The sequence below is a fragment of the Chiloscyllium plagiosum genome, chromosome 7 (genome assembly GCF_004010195.1).
Source record: "Chiloscyllium plagiosum isolate BGI_BamShark_2017 chromosome 7, ASM401019v2, whole genome shotgun sequence".
Taxonomy (NCBI): Eukaryota; Metazoa; Chordata; class Chondrichthyes; order Orectolobiformes; family Hemiscylliidae; genus Chiloscyllium; species Chiloscyllium plagiosum.
This window is the reverse complement of record NC_057716.1, coordinates 49,878,340-49,897,066: the sequence shown is the minus strand read 5'-3', so window position 1 is coordinate 49,897,066 and position 18,727 is coordinate 49,878,340. Positions and strand designations below refer to the sequence as shown.

Below are 18,727 nucleotides of genomic sequence, written 5' to 3'. Positions count from 1 at the left end.
GAAACAAGGTTCAGACAAAGCGTTGGAGGGATACAGGATAGCCAGGAGGGAGCTGAAGAAAGGGATTACGAGAGCTAGGAGAGGGCATGAAAAATCTCTGGCAGGTAGGATCAAGGATAACCCCAAGGCCTTTTATGCGTATGTGAGAAACATGAGAATGACGAGAACCAGGGTAGGTCCGATCAAGGACAGTAGTGGGAGACTGTATTGAGTCGGAGGAGATAGGAGAGGTCTTGAATGAGTACTTTTCTTCAGTATTTACAAATGAGCGGGACCGTATTGTTGAAGAGGAGAGTATGAAACGGACTGGTAAGATAGAGGAGATACCTGTTAGGAAGGAAGATGTGTTGGGCATTTTGAAAAACTTGAGGATAGACAAGTCCCCCCGGCGTGACGGGATATATCCTCAGATTATGTGGGAAGCAAGAGAGGAAATTGCAGAGTCGTTGGCAATGATATTTTCATGTTTACTGTCAACGGGGGTGGTACCAGGGGACTGGAGAGTGGTGAATGTTGTGCCCCTGTTCAAAAAAGGGAATAGGGATAACCCCGGGAATTACAGGCCAGTGGTTACTTCGGTGGTAGGCAAAGTAATGGAAAGGGTACGGAGGGATAGGATTTATGAGTATATGGAAAGACACTGCTTGATTAGGGACAGCCAGCACGGATTTGTGAGGAGTAGGTCTTGCCTTACAAATCTTATTGAATTCTTTGGAGGAGGTGACCAAGCATGTGGATGAGGGTAGAGCAGTGGATGTAGTGTACATGGATTTTAGTAAGGCATTTGATAAGGTTCCCCATGGTAGGCTTATGCGGAAAGTCAGGAGGCACGGGATAGAGGGNGGTCGAAGTCGGAGAGTGGTGGTAGATGGTAAATATTCAGCCTGGGGCCCAGTTACAAGTGGAGTTCCGCAGGGATCAGTTCTGGGTCCTCTGCTGTTTGTAATTTTTATTAATGACTTGGAAGAGGGAGTTGAAGGGCAGGTCAGTAAATTTGCAGATGATACGAAGATTGGTGGAGTTGTGGAAAGTGAGGAGGGCTGTTGTCGGCTGCAAAGGGACTTAGATATGATGGAGAGATGGGCTGAGGAGTGGCAGATGGAGATCAACCCTGCCAAGTGTGAGGTTGTCCATTTTGGAAGGACAAATAAGAATGCGGAATACAGGGTTAATGGTAGGGTTCTTAGTCAGGAGAGTGCTAGGCCTTTTCTCATTGGAAAGGCGAAGGATGAGGGGTGACTTGATAGAGGTTTATAAGATGATCAGGGGGATAGAGTAGACAGTCAGAGACTTTTTCCCCAGGTACAGAGTGTTACAAGGGGACAAATTTAAGGTGAAGGGTGGAAGGTATAGGGAGGGATGTCAGGGGTAGGTTCTTTACCCAGAGAGAGTGGTGGGGGTATGGAATGCGCTGCCTGTGGGAGTGGCAGAGTCAGAATCATTGGTGACTTTTAAGCGGCAATTGGATAGGTACATGGATAGGTGCTTAAATGTTCGGCACAACATCGTAGGCCGAAGGACCTGTTCTGTGCTGTATTGTTCTATGTTCTATGTTTAAAGAAATTCAAACAGATCACTTATTGTTCAGAACTTAATTGATTAAAAAAATTCAAACCTCCCTTGTGCTTGTGTTACTGCTGCTGTGGCCAAAAAGCTAAGTCTCCACAAAAGGTGAGTAGTTTATCATTTAAAGCAAGTTATTTGCCACTTTCATTAATCATTAAACATCAATCACACAAAAAATTCCTTGAAATTAACATTCAGCACTTTGAGACACCAAACATTTATTTACCCTTGGTAGATGGCATTAAAGGGGTATGGACAGTAATGAAGTCACATTGTGGCCACAGGTGTTCCAGAGCCAGGAATTGTACACCAAACGTAGCTGCCACTTCAGCAGGAATTATTGGATCGTAGCCTATGGTCTGAAATAATAATCATAAAATGGTTTGATTTAACTCAATTTCAACTTATCGCAGAATTGAAATTCATGTGGGTTCAGTAGAGATCAGGAAGCTAAATGTCTCTGAATGAAGAGATGATTCCATTCACTATACAGTATTTGCATGGCAGACAACATTGAAGGCTGTATGACCAAGATAGGACAGAAGATGAGGGGACAATGATGGGGGTCAGACCCAAGTAGAGTGAAGTATTGACAAAGTCAGCACGAAGGGCAGCATGGTGGCTCAGTGGTTAACACTGTTGCCTCACAACAACAGGGACCCAGGTTCAATTCCAGCCTTGGGTGACCGTGTCAAGTTTGCACAAAGTTAAAAATCACACAGCACCAGTTTAATTGGAAGCACTAGCTTTTGGAGTGCCACTCCATCAGGTGGCTGTGGAGGACACAATTAAGACAATTGAGCAAAAGTTTACAGTGTGATGTAACTGAAATTATACATTGAAAAATACCTTGATTGTTTGTTAAGTGACTGTTAGAGTGACCATGATACTTTCACATCTTTCATGTGTAAATCACAAAACCTTTTTTAAAAAGTTACGTTCTCAGGTTAACTGTAACAATTGGTGTCAGTTAGATAAGATGGTAAGATGTTGAAAGTGTTAGCCCCCTGTGTTTCCTGTATGTGCCAAAATGTTTAGACTGTTAACTGACTTTTTAGATTAGAATCAGTCTTACATGAATTCATGCAGTTTTTGAGCATAGTATAATGTAACTCTGCAAGTACAAATTCACCCCATACATGTATATGTGCATGCGCATGTGGGCGTGCCATTCTGTCCGGGGTGGGGTCAGGACAGGCTGCAGCACACACCACACACTCTCACGACCCCCACCCAAGAGCAAGAAACCCACATGCACATATGTTTGTGGGGTGAATTTGTACTTGCAGAGTTAGATTATACTATGCTCAAAAACACCATGAATCCATGTAAGACTGTTAACTCACTTTTTAGATTAGAATCCATCTAAACATTGTGGCACAGACAGGAAACACAGGGAGCTGACAGCAATTGTTACAGTTAACCTGAGAATGTAACTTTTAAAAAAGTTTGAATTACATATGAAAGTGAAACTATCATGGTCATTCTAACAGTCACTTAACAAACAAGGTATTTTTCAATGTATAATTTCAGTTACATCACACTGTAAACCTTTGCTATAAATTCTGTGTCTTACAATTGTGTCCTCCATAACCACCTGATGAAGGAGTAGCACTCCGAAAGCTAGTGCTTCCAATTAAACCTGTTGGACTATAACCTGGTGTTGAGATTTTTAAACTTTGTACACCCCAGTCCAACACCAGCATCTCCAAAATCATGGAGTTTGCACATTCTCCTCATCTGCATAGGTTTTCTCCAGGTGCTCTGGTTTCCTCTCAATCCAAATATGTGCAGGTTAGCTGAATTGGCCATGCTAAATTGCCCCGTGTTCATGGATGTGTAGTCAGGGATTAATATAGGGTAGGGGAACAGATTTTGGGTGGGTTACTCTTCAGAGGGTTGGTGTCGACTTGTTTGGCCGAAGGGCCTGCTTCCACACTGTAGGGATTCTAATTCTAAGAAACGAGCCAAGAATAGTTATGGGGTGTGAAGAACAAGAACTGAGAAGATTGGCTTCATGCAGGAGCTTAGCTTATTAAAGCCCCAATATAGCAAAACGCGAGACAGCGAGCGCGCGAGACAGTTGTGTGTGTCAGGCAGCACACAGGACAATCATGAGCTCTTCACACGAACTATGAAGAATCAGCTTCACAAATTTCCTATGCATGAATTCTTGGCAAACTAATAGCTCTGAATGTGACTCTGATATGCAAAAATATGAAGAAAGCACAGTCTGGTTATCTGCTACTTACAATAGAAATGCAAAAATGTTTCACAGAAAACAGGAGAGGTCGGGAGGGGGGAAAAAGGCGAGGAGAAAGGACAGAAGGGAAAGTGGGAGAAAAAGGAAAATGGAAAAATGAAGTGTCCTAAGACACTGGGAGTAAGAAAGGCAAAATTCTAAGAGATTGCTAGAATGGGGGAGACAGTTAAACGTGTACTTATATAGTGTACTTCATAATCGCAGGACACCTCGATGTTTTTACAGCTGGTGATGTACTTTGAAATGCAATCACTGATGCACTGCAGAAAATACCAAGCCATTTTATACACACCAAGGTTCCACAAACAGCAATGTGATATAACAACTAAATTAATTGCTTTAATAATGCTAGTTTAGGAATACATTTGGCATGGGACAATGGGGAGAACTGCCCTGTTCAGCTTCAAGATCATTCCAGGGAATGTTTTGTGTTTCCTTGAAGCCTCAGTTTAACAAACCACAGCACCTCTGACAGTGCAGCACTCAGTACTGCTCTGGGATGTCAGCATGGATTAAACGACAACTGTCTGACCCTTGAGATGAGAGCACTAACAATTGAACATGACTAACTACTAGATGCAGTTTTCTATTTTCCACCTAATTTCTCTGTACCAGGAACCAATTTTACTCTGAAATCGTCTCCAGTACTTGGAAATGCCCTTAGGTTGTGGAAGGCACTATCCTTATAGACACCAGTTTTCTGTGTCTTTTATTAGTTTCTGAATGCTGAATTTTTGAGTTGGTACTTGGTGGTACAATTAGAACTTCTTTCGTTTGCAAGTTTAACTACTGAGAATCTGTATCAACAGCAAAAGTTAGGGATTTTCAGTATAAATTAATGACATGATATCACTTTTGGAGAACCTTCATTGAGAACAATATTCCTTCAAAATAATAGAATAATTGATTTTATATCAATTCTATATTTTATCACAACACAGATTAAAAGCATTACAAATGCCCATTATCAGTGTTTCAATGGTAGTATTGTTCATATTCTACAAAGACCAACAATGGCATTTTAGGAATCCGTAAAATTCCAGCTGCATTGTGGATGATAGCATAACCTTCCAAAACCTGCATTCATAAAATTTGTACATGTAGAGGTTCTGGTACTAGTCTATTCAAACTGTACACACACAATGATCTCTTTATAAATTCAATTTGGTATCATCTTGGAGGAAATCTGAGGATTTATGGTAAGACAATGCTTCTGTTACAGCTCAGGATTCAACTTTATTCTAAAAGGCACACCTCAAGTTATGCCTTTTTCCAGACATCTTGAAGTATTTCAGAAGCTTATTCTAATGCAATGAGCAAAGGGTATACATAACAGGCAGTACGGTGGCTCAGTAGTTAGCACTGCAGCATCATTAAAGCTGTTAATTTAGTTGTTATATCACATTGCTGTTTGTGGAACCTTGGTTTGTTTAAAATGGCTTGGTATTTTCTGCAGTGCATCAGTGATTGCATTTCAAAAGTACATCACCAGCTGTAAAAACCTCTTGAGGTGTCCTGCGATTATGAAGTACACTATATAATTGCACGTTTAACTGCCTCCCCCATTCTATCAATCTCTTAGAATTTTGCCTTGCTTACTCCCAGATTCCAACCTCCAACTGTTTGTGTGGAGTTTGCACACACTCCCAGTGTCTGCGTGGGTTTCCTCCCACAGTCCAAAGATGTGCAGGCCAGGTGAATTGGCCATGCTAAATTGCCCATAGTGTTAGGTGCATTAGTCAAAGGGAAATAGGTCTGGGTGGGTCATTCTTTGGAGGGTCAGTGTAGACTTGTTGGGCCAAAGGGCCTGTTTCCACACTGTAGGGAATCCAATTTGAAACAATGGAAGCTAATAGTTCTTGTCAGTACAGGCAAATCAGATTGTTAAATTTTCACATGATCAGGACATTGATTTTTTTTTGTTAAATTAATCTACACCTCACTACAGCATGACTGAAAGGGAATATTTTCATTTTCAAAGTAGGAATTAAAATTGAATTACAATGGCTTACTAGAAATCAGTCTAATGGATAGCAATGTTTGATATTCTCTTATGACATTAAATTGCTCATTTTAAAAAACAGCTTAATGTGTAATATTCTCTTATTTCATAAGAAGGTGTAAGCATGTAAAATGATCAATTAGATCATTGGAAATTGTTCCATTGGACAGATACATCATGAGTTCATGAAAAGAAGGTTATGTTTAACTAACTTACTGGAATTCTGTAAGGACATTATGGTTACAGTGGACAATGGAGACTCAGAAGTGATATATCTAGATTTGAAAAGGCCTTTGACGAGGTGCTACAAAGAAAGGGTGCTGCAGAAGATAAAAATGCAAGCCATTATAAGTAACGTATTAGCATGGATAGAGGATTGGTTAACAGGAAGCAAAGAGTGAGATAAATAAAAGTGTTTTTCTGGTTGGCAATGAGTGACTTGTGGTTTGCCTCAGGAATCAGTGTTGGTACCACAACTGTTTACAATTTACAGAGATGATGTGGAATTAGGGACCATGTGTAATATCGCAAAGTTTGCAGAGGACACTAAGATGAGTGATGCAGCAACATGTGCAGAGGGATATGATAATTTAAGTGGTTGGGCAAAGGTCTGGCAGATGGAGTACAATGTTGATAAATGTGAAGTCGTCCAATTTGATACAACAATAAAAAGGATTATTTGAATGATAAAAAATTGCAGCATGCTGCTATGCAGAGGAACCTAAGTGTCCTTGTGCATTAATCGCAGAAGGTTGGTCTGCAAGTGCAATAGGTAATTAAGGCAATTGGAATTTTGTTCTTCATTGCTATGGAGTTTGAAAGAAAGCAAATTATATTACAGCTGTATAGGGTGCTGGTGAGGCCACACCTGGAGTACTGCATGTAGTTTTGATCTCCTTACTTGAGAAATGATGTACTGGCACTGGAGGAGGTGCAGAGGAGATTCCCTCAGTTGATTCCAGAGTTGAGAAGGTTGGTCTATGAGGACAGACTGAGTAGACTGGGATCATATTCATTGGAATTTAGAAGAATGGGGGGGGATTCGTATAGAAACAAAATTATGAAGGGAACAGATAATAAAGAAGCAGGGAGGATGTTTCCACTGGCGGATGCAACAGAACAAGAGGGCATATCCTCAAAATTAGCAAGAGCAGATTTAGGACTGAATTGAGGAACTTCTTCACCCAAAGGGTTGTGAATCCATGGAAGTCCCTGCCTCGTGAAGTTGGTAAGGCTTCCCCAATTAATGTTTTTAAAGCTTTGATAGATAATTTTTTTTGAACAATAAAGGAATTAAAGGGTTATGGAGAGAGGCAGATAAGCGCAGCTGAGGCACAGAAAGATCTTATTAAATGGCAGAGCAGGCTCAAAGGGCCAGATAGCCTATTTCTGCTCCTTGTTCTTATGTTCTTATTACAATTTGACTATGTAAATTTCCATCACAAAACCTCTGACCACCATGTATCTTGAGGCACAAGAAACCAAATAATTTCATAGCAAATATTTTTGCATGTTTTCATTATGTTTATCTGTTTATGAATATAAATACTTAGACTTATGCCTTCTCATACAGCGGCATTACCTTCATTCCAAATGATTGCATTCTGATTGCTACTTCTTTGCCAATTCTTCCAAGTCCCACAATTCCAAGGACTTTCCCAAACAACTCCATGCCCATGAACTGTAAACACAATACCAAGTGAATGCAATAGAGTTGCAAACTTTAAAACAACAGAAATTTCAAATACAATTCCTGTTTTTATTTCTCACACATTCTATTATTTCTTCCCAAGTAAATGATTCATATACAGATACTTCGCAGCAGACATCCATGGGAATCTCTAGAGTCACAACGTGCTATTAGATTGTGGAATGCAGGGGACGTCACAGCTAAGCCATTTTTTAAAACTGATTTCAACAATATGCACACATTTCAGACTGAATTGTCTGATTTTATTCTAACCTCCACCTCAAACCACTGTTGCAATGTGTAATATACAAGGTTGAGTATAACAGACTTAGAACTTTCCAGCCCATATTACACAAAATCAAAATGAGCTTGCAGACCACTCATCTTTTCACTATATAAGCATTCACCCAATGCAGAAAATAAAAAAGGATGGCAACTCTGACTGGATGCATTCTTGGTAACTTCATCACCTGATCCCTGATTTCTAACTGCCCCACCACTGCACCCCAACCATGGGGTGCCCAGCATGTCCATTCCTGCAGTGAATTACCTTTCCATATCAGGCAGTGGGTATTTGATTATCTTTGACCTTCAAAAGGTCGATATCTTATCTCACCCGTCATATTGTGAGTAACCAATGTCTTTTCCCCAGGTTAGGGAGTCCAAAACAGTTTTAAGATGAGGAGAAAGATTCAAAAGGGACCACAGGAGCAATTTTTCATACAGGTGATCCGCATATGGAACAAACTGCCAGAGGAAGTGGTCGCGGGCAAGCACAATTACAACATTTAAGAGATGTTTAGTCAGGTACATGGATTGAAAAGGTTTAGAGGGTTATGGACCAAACACAGGCAATGGGACTAGTTCAGTTTAGGAAACCTGTTTGCATGGAGGAGTTGGGCTGCAGGGTCTGTTTCAGCACTATGTGATTCTATAACTGCCAACTACAGACTATTTTCACATTGCCTATAGTTTTACAACTAATAGACAAGTGCTAAGAACATGAAAAGTTATTTTCAACCCCCATATGATTTTTCTCCCAGTTTACTCAAACAGTACCTCATAAATTAATCATTAATCCATGAAGATTCAAGGCTAATGATAAAAGAGCAGAATTAGGCCATTAGGCTTTTTGATTCTGCTCTGCCATTCGATCATGGCTGATATTTCTCAATTCCATTCTCCTGCATTCTCTTCAATGATCCCTTTACCAGTTAGGAATCTATCTCTGTTATAAATACACTTAATGACTTCACCTCCACAGCCCTCTGCAGCAATGAGTTCCACAGATTAACCACCCTCTGGCTGAAGTTCCTCATGTCTCACTTCTAAGAGGTCGTGCTTTCACTCAGACTGTATCCTGGTGTCCTAGTTTCTCCTACTGATGGAGAGATCTTCTCCCCAGACCTCTAGTACTCTGCAAGTTTCAACCCTCTTGAAAAGGTTTGTAACCCCAAGGATTTATGAGCTGAGGAACTAATGCTCTTGTAAAAGATAACCAACCTGGATTTAATAATCCCTAACTGGGCTGTTATTTTCCCATCACTTCAGACAACTCCTTTTTATCTATGCTGGGTGCTGCTTCTAGCAAACCTTTCTGCACTCTTTATTGAATTAATGTTGATCTCCCAACTTGATAGTAATGGAGGAATAGGATGGGTCATGAAGTTACAGCTTGTGGTGAAATACAATTCTGTGGATGTTGAATGCCCATATTGTCCTGCTGATGCTCAACGGAGTTGCCAGATCTTTTCCAATCTGTTCCATTTAGCATGATGGTCATGTCACACAACACAATGGTGAGCTATGTCTCCAAATTCATTGAGCAGTGGTCACTTCCACTGATGCTATTGTGAGCAGATAGATCTACAGAAAGATGAGAATAAGGGAAAGTTAAGTTTCTGCTCTCATTGGTGTTCTCACTCCCTGCTACAGACCTAGCAGCTGTTGACCTTTAAAGACTCGGCCAGCATTGCCAGTCGTCATCACTATAAAGTCATTGTTGGTGATGGAACAGAGTTTGCACCAGAATACATATGTTCCTGCCTCTCCCAAGTGGTATTCAACATAGAAGAGAAAATGATCAGCTAAAGGTGGCATAAGTGGTAATCCACAGCAGGTTTACTTGCCCAAGAGATTTCATGGAATCCGGAGAACTTTCAGGGCAAATCTCTTCCACCATATATCACCATGCCATCTCCTCTGATGGCCTGTTCTCTGTCAGTAGGTCATACTCAGGGATGGTGATGGTGATTTCTGGGACATTGTAAGGTATGACAATGACTACACTAGAGTCTAGATTAGAGTGGTACTGGAAAAGCACAGCAGGGTCAGACAGCATCCGAGGAGCAGGAAAAAAAAAGACGTTTTGGGCAAAAGCCCTTCATCAGGAATGACTACACTAGGTTGTGGCAAAAGCTTCCAGATGCTGGGTAGGAGACAAGCTGCTTTATCACTGTTGCTAGTGCCTAAGGTGTTGCTGGGAGTCTGTCCAGTTTTGTTACTTTCTTCAAGCTTTGATACAATTGAGTAATCAATACGCTCACAGCTAAGAGTCAACCATATTGCTAGGAGTCTATAGTCACATGCAGTCCAGACTAGGATGACAGATTTACTTCCCTAAAAGTACATTAGTGAAGTATATGTTATTTTTTAAAAATAAACAAACAGTGGTTAATCACTATTAGACTAGTGTTTAATTCCAAATTTTCCAGGACTCAAATTTCAGCGTCTGCCATGGTGGGATTTGAACCCATGACTCCAGCACAATAGCTAAGGTTCTGCATTACTAAATACCACTTACCATTGTCTCCCCTATAAAAGGTGGGGGAGGGGGAACTGAACCATAACCACCTTTAGGACTTTTTGAAATTAATGCAAATTTTCTATTCCAGCAAAGAATTTCTTCTAAGAAGAGGAAAAAAGAACTGAATAGAATGGAATAGTAATTCATTGTCACTTGCACCCAGTGGTAGTGGTACCAGTCACCATGATCTCTTGGGACTTGTTATTCAGGACAAATTAAATTCATCTATCATGCCTGTATTCAGTTACCTTCTGGTGAAACAAGTGAGTTATAATCTCTCATCTTTGCTTTCAAGTTCCTCCATTGTCTCATACTTATCTTCTCCAGCCCTAGAATCTCCAAGATGGCTGTGCTTCCCCAATTCTGACATCTTAAACATCCCGGATGTTTCTGCTATAGGTGGCCATATTCTCAGTTGTTTCATACGCACACAGTTCTAGAATTCCCTCCTTAAAATGCCCCTGGCTTCTAGCTGTCTTTTATACTTTAAGACACTCCACCTTCTCACAAAGGAAAAAAAAAAGAACCAATGTCTTTGACTATGATTTATGATCATTTGATCCAAACTTGTTGAGATATGGTGACAAATCTTATTTTGTAATGCACCTGTGAAGCACCCAAGAATATTTTATGTTGTTTTTGCTTTACATTTGACAAACCTTTACTCGATTTCCTTGTCTGTATCTGAATCAGCCATAACACACTCACCTTCTTTCTCTCCCAGTTTCCAGCTCTCATGGAAGCAACTCCCTGTGGAATTTGCCTACAATAATACAGTAAATAGTAATTCATTTCATCATAGCTGAAAATAGAATACAGCACTTTTACTGAAATCCAACTGTGGTTAGCATTAAATCAATATATTACAGTAGAATTAGATCAGAATACAAAGGATACTACTGTTGAAAACAGGGTTATAAACAAGACAAATTCGATTAGATTCTCTACAATGTGGAAACAAGCCCTTCTGCCTAACAGGTCCACACCAACCCTCTGAACAGTAACCCACACAGATCCATTTCCCTCCGACTAATGCACCTAGCACTATGGGCAATTTTGTATAACAAATTCACCTGACCTGCACATCTTTGAATTGTGGGAGGAAACCCACACAGACGTGGGGAGAATGTGCAAACTCCACAGTTGCCAGAGGCTGGAATAAAACCCAGATCCCTGGTGCTGTGAGGCAGCAGTGCTAACCACTGAGCCACTATGCCACCCAGATCATGCTGTACAAAAGTGACAGACATTAATCAACTCATCTACAAAGCCTGCATGCACGTTGCTGTGGAATCTCCTGAGAAAGTCAAAGGATGGAAAATCCTTAATTTACAGAAAAATTCTAGGTAATTTCTCTCTCAACACCCCAAGCAACCAAACAAGTCCTGAGAGATCATGGTGACTGGTACCACTACCACTGTCAGCAAATGTAACTTCTAGAATTTATGATTATATCTCCCCCTCAAAAAGTGGAGTGTTCTCCACACCAGTTGCATAATGTCAGAGTCAAACAGCACAGAAATATACCTTACAATCCTACCAGTCCATGATGGTAGGATGTTACAGGTTGTACAGAACATTGAGGCTATTCTGCAATACTGTGTCCAGTTCTGGTCTCCCTGTTATAGGGATGTTATTATTAAATTGGAGTGGGGTCAGAAAGGATTTATCAGGATGTTGCCAAGAATGGAGAGGCTGGGAAATTTTTCCCCCAGAGCACTGAGGGTTATAGACATTTATAAAATAATAAAGGGGCATAAACTGAAGAGCAAGTGTCTCTTCCTTATGGTGGGGGACTTCAAGATCAAGATATATATTTTTTTTTTAAAAGGTGAGAGGAGAAAATTTTTAAACACCACTAGGGGCAACATTTTACTTGTTTTTTTTAAAACGTGTCATTCATGCATGGAGTGAAGTGGTGGATGCAGATAAAGTTACTGTTTAAAAGATAATTAAATAAATACATGAATGAGAAACATCTGGATGGATCTGGGCCAAGAACAGGCAGGTGAGGTTTGTTTAGTTTGGGATTATGGTTGGCATGGACTGGTTGGACTGAATGGTCTGTTTTCATGCTGTTCTCTTCGGAATAATACAGTAAATCCATATTCAACACATACTGGCAACTTATTCTAGAGCTTGAGCATTCAAAATAATTACCGTCTCACATAGGAAAAAAAGGAACAAAGAACAATACAGCACAGGAACAGGCTCTTTGACCTTCCAAGCCTGCGCTGCCAAGTGATAGAAGCTTACAGTCAGAAAGACATTTCCACAAAAATGAACTTTCTGGGAGGCCTTAATATTTTGTATCGATTAGGGCAGCTCATCAGTAAATTTCAGTGCATTCAAGAGTTTTTTAAACCAGTGTGTTCCAGAACCAAGTAATGAGCTAGGTTTAATAAGTCAAATTTTGTTAATAATCTAACAGTGTGGAAACATGTAACAATTATAATATATTCCGATTCATTATTGGGTATGAAAAGGAGAAGTATGGTGTGGCTCCCAAGTTTCCAGATTTTGGCAAGATTAACATTTAATAGGACAAGACACTGCCAATTGCAGCACAGCAGTGGCAGGTGTTCAAAAGAGTTTAGCTTAATACAGGTCTATTAAAAATCCATTCAGGGTAGGATGTTCACTTACTCAAACGTCAATCATGCTTGGCATGACTAGCAAGAGATAAAACTAAACAGCAAACAAAAAAAAGTGTGAAAAATTATTTGTGTGTCAGTTCCCAGTGTCTATATTAGGAACAAAGGAAGACAAAAGTATGCTAAGTTCAAAAGTAACTAGACAGTGAAACTTAAAGGGAATATCAAGGTTAACACAGGTTTGTCCAATAATATTGGAAGAGGACAATCAAATGTAACACAGACCTCAAAAACTGATAAAAGCAATCTTGCAAAACAAAAATAAAGAAACACCAAACTTGAACAATTAGTGTCTCAGTCTTCACAAGGGGAAGAGTATATAACTGACATTACAAGGAAACTAACTTGCCAGAACATTGAGTGTAGAATCAGGGTGGCTAAATTGAGCTAGTATACAGATGAGTTATAATCTCATTAAGTCACAAAACAGACTGGAGGCCCAATAAATTAGCCTGTTGAAAATTGATGCTAAAATACAAACTACAAGTTATTTTTAACTTTAGTATGTGTGGATGATCACCAATTCATATGTATCATATTCTAGCATGATTTGGAGATGCCGATGTTGGACTGGGGTGTACAAAGTTAAAAATCACACAACACCAGGTTATAGTCCAACAGGTTTAATTAGAAGCACACTAGCTTTCAGAGCGACCCTCCTTCATCAGATTCTAGCAGTTCTTCTTGGAACAATTCTCATTACTGTCAAAGAGAAGAATACTCTCTTGTAGCACATCAATTATTGCATCCAGTAAATATTGCTAACACATCGATGGAATAATACTTGACAAATTGAGAACTCAACTGTTCCTGTCGAACAATTAGGTCTTATTGTCATCTATTCCTCTCCCCAACTACAAGAGAGAAATTGGACCGTTCAGAGGATAGGGCAGAAAAATGACAGTGACCATAATCACATCCTATTCTAAACATTACCAATAGAAACAGTCTTTATAAATCTTGGTCAAATCCAAATAATCATCCATTAAAAGCATGTGGAACTTCAGAATCAATCATCTGAACTAAATCTAGACAAAATGACGGCAGTTCCATTAGACATGATTTTTAAATTCTTGTGGAATTCGTGCTTGTGAAGGGGGGTTGCAATTATGTGGACAGATTGTCAAACTTGTCAGTTATCTTGCAAAAACAAAACACTAAACCTAATAGGCATTAGAGATCAAAACAAAAAAGTGAGATTTGTACACCCTAGTAAATATACTAAGTTTTTATTTCAATACAATGTCACATTAAGATATTGAGCTCAGAGATAACCCAGGTGATAGATCTTTCATCACCAGACAGAATTTGTTGAAGCTTCACATCTTGCATTCATCAAGATAACTGCAAGAATTTCAAACCACTACAATTTATACCACAGGAGAAATTAAGGAGTGTTTGGTTGGGAAATTAACTGATTGTTGCTCTCTCCATGGCAAGGCCTCAGCCAGAGAACTATAGATTTCCAAGCTTCCAAGCAGTTCACTGATACCAAGTTTTATGTCCCATTGATTGGCTGACCGAAACAAGCACCATGTGCCTATTATGTGCCCATACTAAAACTTACAAGAAAATAATCACTTTTATACATGATTTGGAGATTGGGCAGCACTTGAACAATTCTGTGTGCGCTAACAGCTACACTAAACCAATTTCAAATAATTACTCAAACTGATAATTGGCTCAATAATATTTACTGGAAGCAAAGACTCAAACTCAGGGAGCTATGCTCTGCAAACAAAAAGAAATATACTCAAGCCTTGTGCTTTTATGGATTACTCACAAAAATGGGCAGCCTATGGGTCCCCACTGTTTTCTCCATTGCAACACCTCAACCAGAGTCAACTTGCCAAACAACTGCAAATTCCTTTGCTTCTGTGATATAAGCTGCTGTCTTTGATTTAATCACTAATGACTTTGCTACAGTTACCATTCCAAATGTATTAAAGATACTAACATTAAGCCATACATGTTATTAAAAAAATTTTTATAATCTTTGGTTTTAGATGCACCTGTAAATGAGGAGTTTTTGTAACTTAGCAATACCTACGATCAATAATTTAATTAGAAGAATATACAACAACTGTCCACAAACCTTACCTGGCCAAGCACATGATCATTGCACAAGTCAATTCTGCTGCACTAATAGTGTTTCCATTTGGTGTGCTTTGAAGAAAGAGAAATAAATTCAGTTGCTAATCTTTTAAAGATGGCAAAAGTAGACTCCCGTCTAGGAAAAGCAATGATTAACTGGTTCAAAGATTATAAATTAAAAAAGGTGCATTTATCTATTTCTACTTCATTTACTTTATTTTAGAATTGAGTAATATTGCTCTGCATTGTGATTTGTTCCAAATAATCTTCAACAACGTATTTGCTTCAGTTTCAAATACTACAAAAACCAAATTCTATGACAAAGTCATTTCTTGAATTTGATTAGTTGAACCTGAAAAAGTAAAATGCATTTTGAAACACCTGGTCCAGAAATGACAGCTAAGCTGAAACAAAAACACTTTCTACAAGTGTAAAGATAGATTTGTGTAAGAAGACGGACATGCATTTAGTAAGTTGCAGTGATTTACAATATTCATAAGGTTTACAAATGGAGCTCCAAAATTTCCCCTCAAACTTCCATTAATATATTCTCCGAATAAATTTTCAAAACAACAAACAGCCGATGTTACAAAGTAAAACTGACATGTGAAAATGTATGACAATTCTGCAAAAAGACAATGTAGCCAATGGCGACATGGAAAGAAATAAAATATACATGTTCTTTTTAGTTGAAATAAAGACATTGGGAGTACATACTATAAACAAATGAATTTTGTATACATATAGCAAAGCTAGTTAGCTTTTAGACCAATGTTATGCAAATATCACTTTCTCAGTACATTTTAAATTTTAGACTTGCTCTCATTATTCCTACTTCATCACAATGATTCCATTCCTTGTTGATGTTTCCACATCCACATTATCTACTCCAGTTCCAGCTCTGCCAATTATCTTCAGATTCTTTGCAGCATTTATAACATCAGCAGTAACTTTTGTTCCAGAACGGATAATAAGTCCATCATAGTCCTATGACAATAGAAATTCATTAGAACTCTTATTTGAATTTGCCTTTGTCCTGCAAGTTTACACAACAAAAAAAAAAATTGTAAAGCAGAATTATCACACATTTCTATAACAATTATCACACACATCCATCCAAACAACATCTCACCCCGACCCACCCCCAACCCGGTCAATCCACATTTCACATAGCTAATTCACCTACCTGGCACATCCATTGGTCAATCCATCTAGCCTGCATATCTTTGGACTGTGGGGGAGATAGAGCTCCCAGAGGAAACTCACACAGACACATTCAAATCACAGCCACCCCAGACAAAGAATCAGAATCCCAACAGCACAGCCTATAAATTTGGCACTGATCCTCCAGACAACATCCCATCCAGACTCATTTTCCCTGTAACCCCACATTTACTACAGCTAATCCACCTAACCTGCATATCTTTGGACTATGGGAGAAAACCAGAATGATCAGCAGAAACCCACATAAACCCAGGGGACAACATTTGCTATCCTCCAGTCTTCTGGCAATATTCCTGTAGACAATGACAACAAAGATGAAAGCCAAAGGCTATGCAATCTCCTGCCTGGCTTCCCAAAGAATAAATCCCATTTGGACCAGCAAACTTCGAAATTTTGGAAAGTATGAAAATAGATAACACCTCCTCCTTGTGAACCTCAATCCCATCTAGTCTAGTAGACTGTATCCCGATTCGCCTCAACAACACTGTCTTTTTCCAGTGTGAATACTGGTGAAAAATACTCGTTTAGCACTTCCCTATCTCCTCTGACTCCACACACAACTTCCCACTACTATCCTTGATTGGCCCTAACCTTTCTTTGGAAATTCTTTTATTCCTGATATACCTATAGAAAGTTTTTGGGATTTCCTTGACCCTATATGCCAATGACTTCTCATGTCCCCTCCTGGCTCTTAGTTCTCTCTTTAGGTCTTTCCTGGCTAGCTTCTAACTCTCAAGCATCTTTACTAAGCCTTCTTGTCTTATCCTAACATAAGCCTTCTTCCTCTTGACAAGTGATTCAACTTCTTTAGTAAATAACGACTTCCTCACTCGACCACCTCCTCCCAGGTACATACTTATCAAGGACTGGAAATACTATAGTTCGAGGACTTTAAATGGGTCTGTTTTTGTCCAACGTGTGCAGAATGGTTTCCTGTCAGTATGTAGACAAGCCAAGGGGCAAGGCCACATTGGATTTGGTACTGGGTAATGAACCTGGCCACGTGTTAGATTTGGACATAGGTGAGCACTTTGGTGATAATGACCACAATTCCTAAAGTGAACAGAACCAAAAGGGTTAAGGTATATACCACAGGGCAAGAGAGTTATTGCTGGGGAAAAGGCAATTATGATAAGATGAGGCAAGATTTAGAACACAAGATGCTAACCACTGAGCCACCCTATCGGAAGGATGTTGTGAAATTTGAAAGGGTTCAGAAAAGATTTACAAGGAAGTTGCCAAGATTGGAGGGTTTGCACTATAGGGAGAGGCTGTATAGTTTGGAGCTGTTTTCCCTGGAGTATCAGAAGCAGAGGGCTGACCTTATAAAGATTTATAAAATCACGAGAGGCATGGATAGGATAAATACACAAGGTCGTTTCCCTGGAGTAGGGGAGTCCAGAACTAAAGGGCATAGGTTTAGGGCGAGATGGGAAAGATAGAAAAGAGACGGAACAGGCAAATTTTTCACGCAGAGGGTGCTGAGTGTATGGAATGAGCTGCCAGAGGAAGTGGAGGCTGGTACAATTGCAACATTTAAGAGGCATTTGGATGGGTATCTGAATAGGAAGGGTTTGGAGGGATATGGGCCAGGTGCTGACAAGTGGGACTAGATTGGGTTGGGCTACCTGGTCAGCATGGACAAGTTGGACCAAAAAGTCTGTTTCCATGCTGTACATCTCTATAACTATCTGCTCAACCCTTTTGTTTGATCTATCACCTTCTCCCCTCCTTTCATCTACCTATCACACTCCCAGCTACCTTGGCGCCCCCTCCATCCCCATCCCCTCATTTCTCTCTCAGACCCCCTGAGCCTCAAACCTCACTCCTGATGAAGGGCTTATTCCTGAAACATCAATTTTTCTGCTACTCAGATGCTGCCTAACCTGCTATGCTTTTCCAGCACCACACACTCCAATATCTATTTATTGCCAGGCTAACCTGATGTTACATAATGATTTGGAAAAAAGGAGGAAAGCAAACAGGGGAAAAAAAATTGAGACTGGCAGGGAGGTGGAGAACTTGTTTTCTGTCTGGAGAAGAGGATAAAAAAAGTAACAGTTTTAAACATAATCAATTTTCTGGGCATAATTCACTGGTTTGCCTTTTCAAGCCATAATGCAAACTGAGGTAAACAGCATTAGAAAAGTGACAGAATAAAGATCAAAGACTGAAACATGAAATGAAAGCAGGCGTAGTTCCTTGCAGGATCCATAATAAATTATAGACCATATGGAATTTATATTAGTACTCCATTTTTTTAAAAAAGCAAAAGGGGAAATGCACAGTCTTCAAAGATATAACCTTTAACTGTCGACTGATATTTTTGCAATAAGTATCTATATCAATTTGAAGTTTCAAACATGGACGACAAAGGTTCATTTTGCTTTGATTTGGATTCATCTGATGGATAATAAGCAAATAAGTT

The 18,727-nt window shown here is 39.5% G+C and overlaps 2 protein-coding genes across 5 annotated transcripts in view; one reads left to right on the top strand and one right to left on the bottom strand.

Moving 5' to 3' along the window:
- Positions 1-18,727, top strand: part of cfap210 (cilia and flagella associated protein 210) — a 190,190-nt gene that overhangs the window by 84,687 nt on the left and 86,776 nt on the right. The gene's annotated exons all lie outside the window — the stretch shown is intronic.
- Positions 1-18,727, bottom strand: part of phgdh (phosphoglycerate dehydrogenase) — a 56,060-nt gene that overhangs the window by 35,664 nt on the left and 1,669 nt on the right. For all 4 annotated transcript variants that reach the window (XM_043693686.1, XM_043693689.1, XM_043693688.1 and 1 more), the window contains exons 3-7: positions 15,911-16,062; positions 15,082-15,147; positions 11,036-11,090; positions 7,414-7,512; positions 1,793-1,925 (exon numbers count right to left, since the gene is read on the bottom strand). In XM_043693686.1, coding sequence (XP_043549621.1) covers positions 1,793-1,925; positions 7,414-7,512; positions 11,036-11,090; positions 15,082-15,147; positions 15,911-16,062 — 505 coding nt within the window. The remainder of the gene's footprint in view (positions 1-1,792; positions 1,926-7,413; positions 7,513-11,035; positions 11,091-15,081; positions 15,148-15,910; positions 16,063-18,727) is intronic.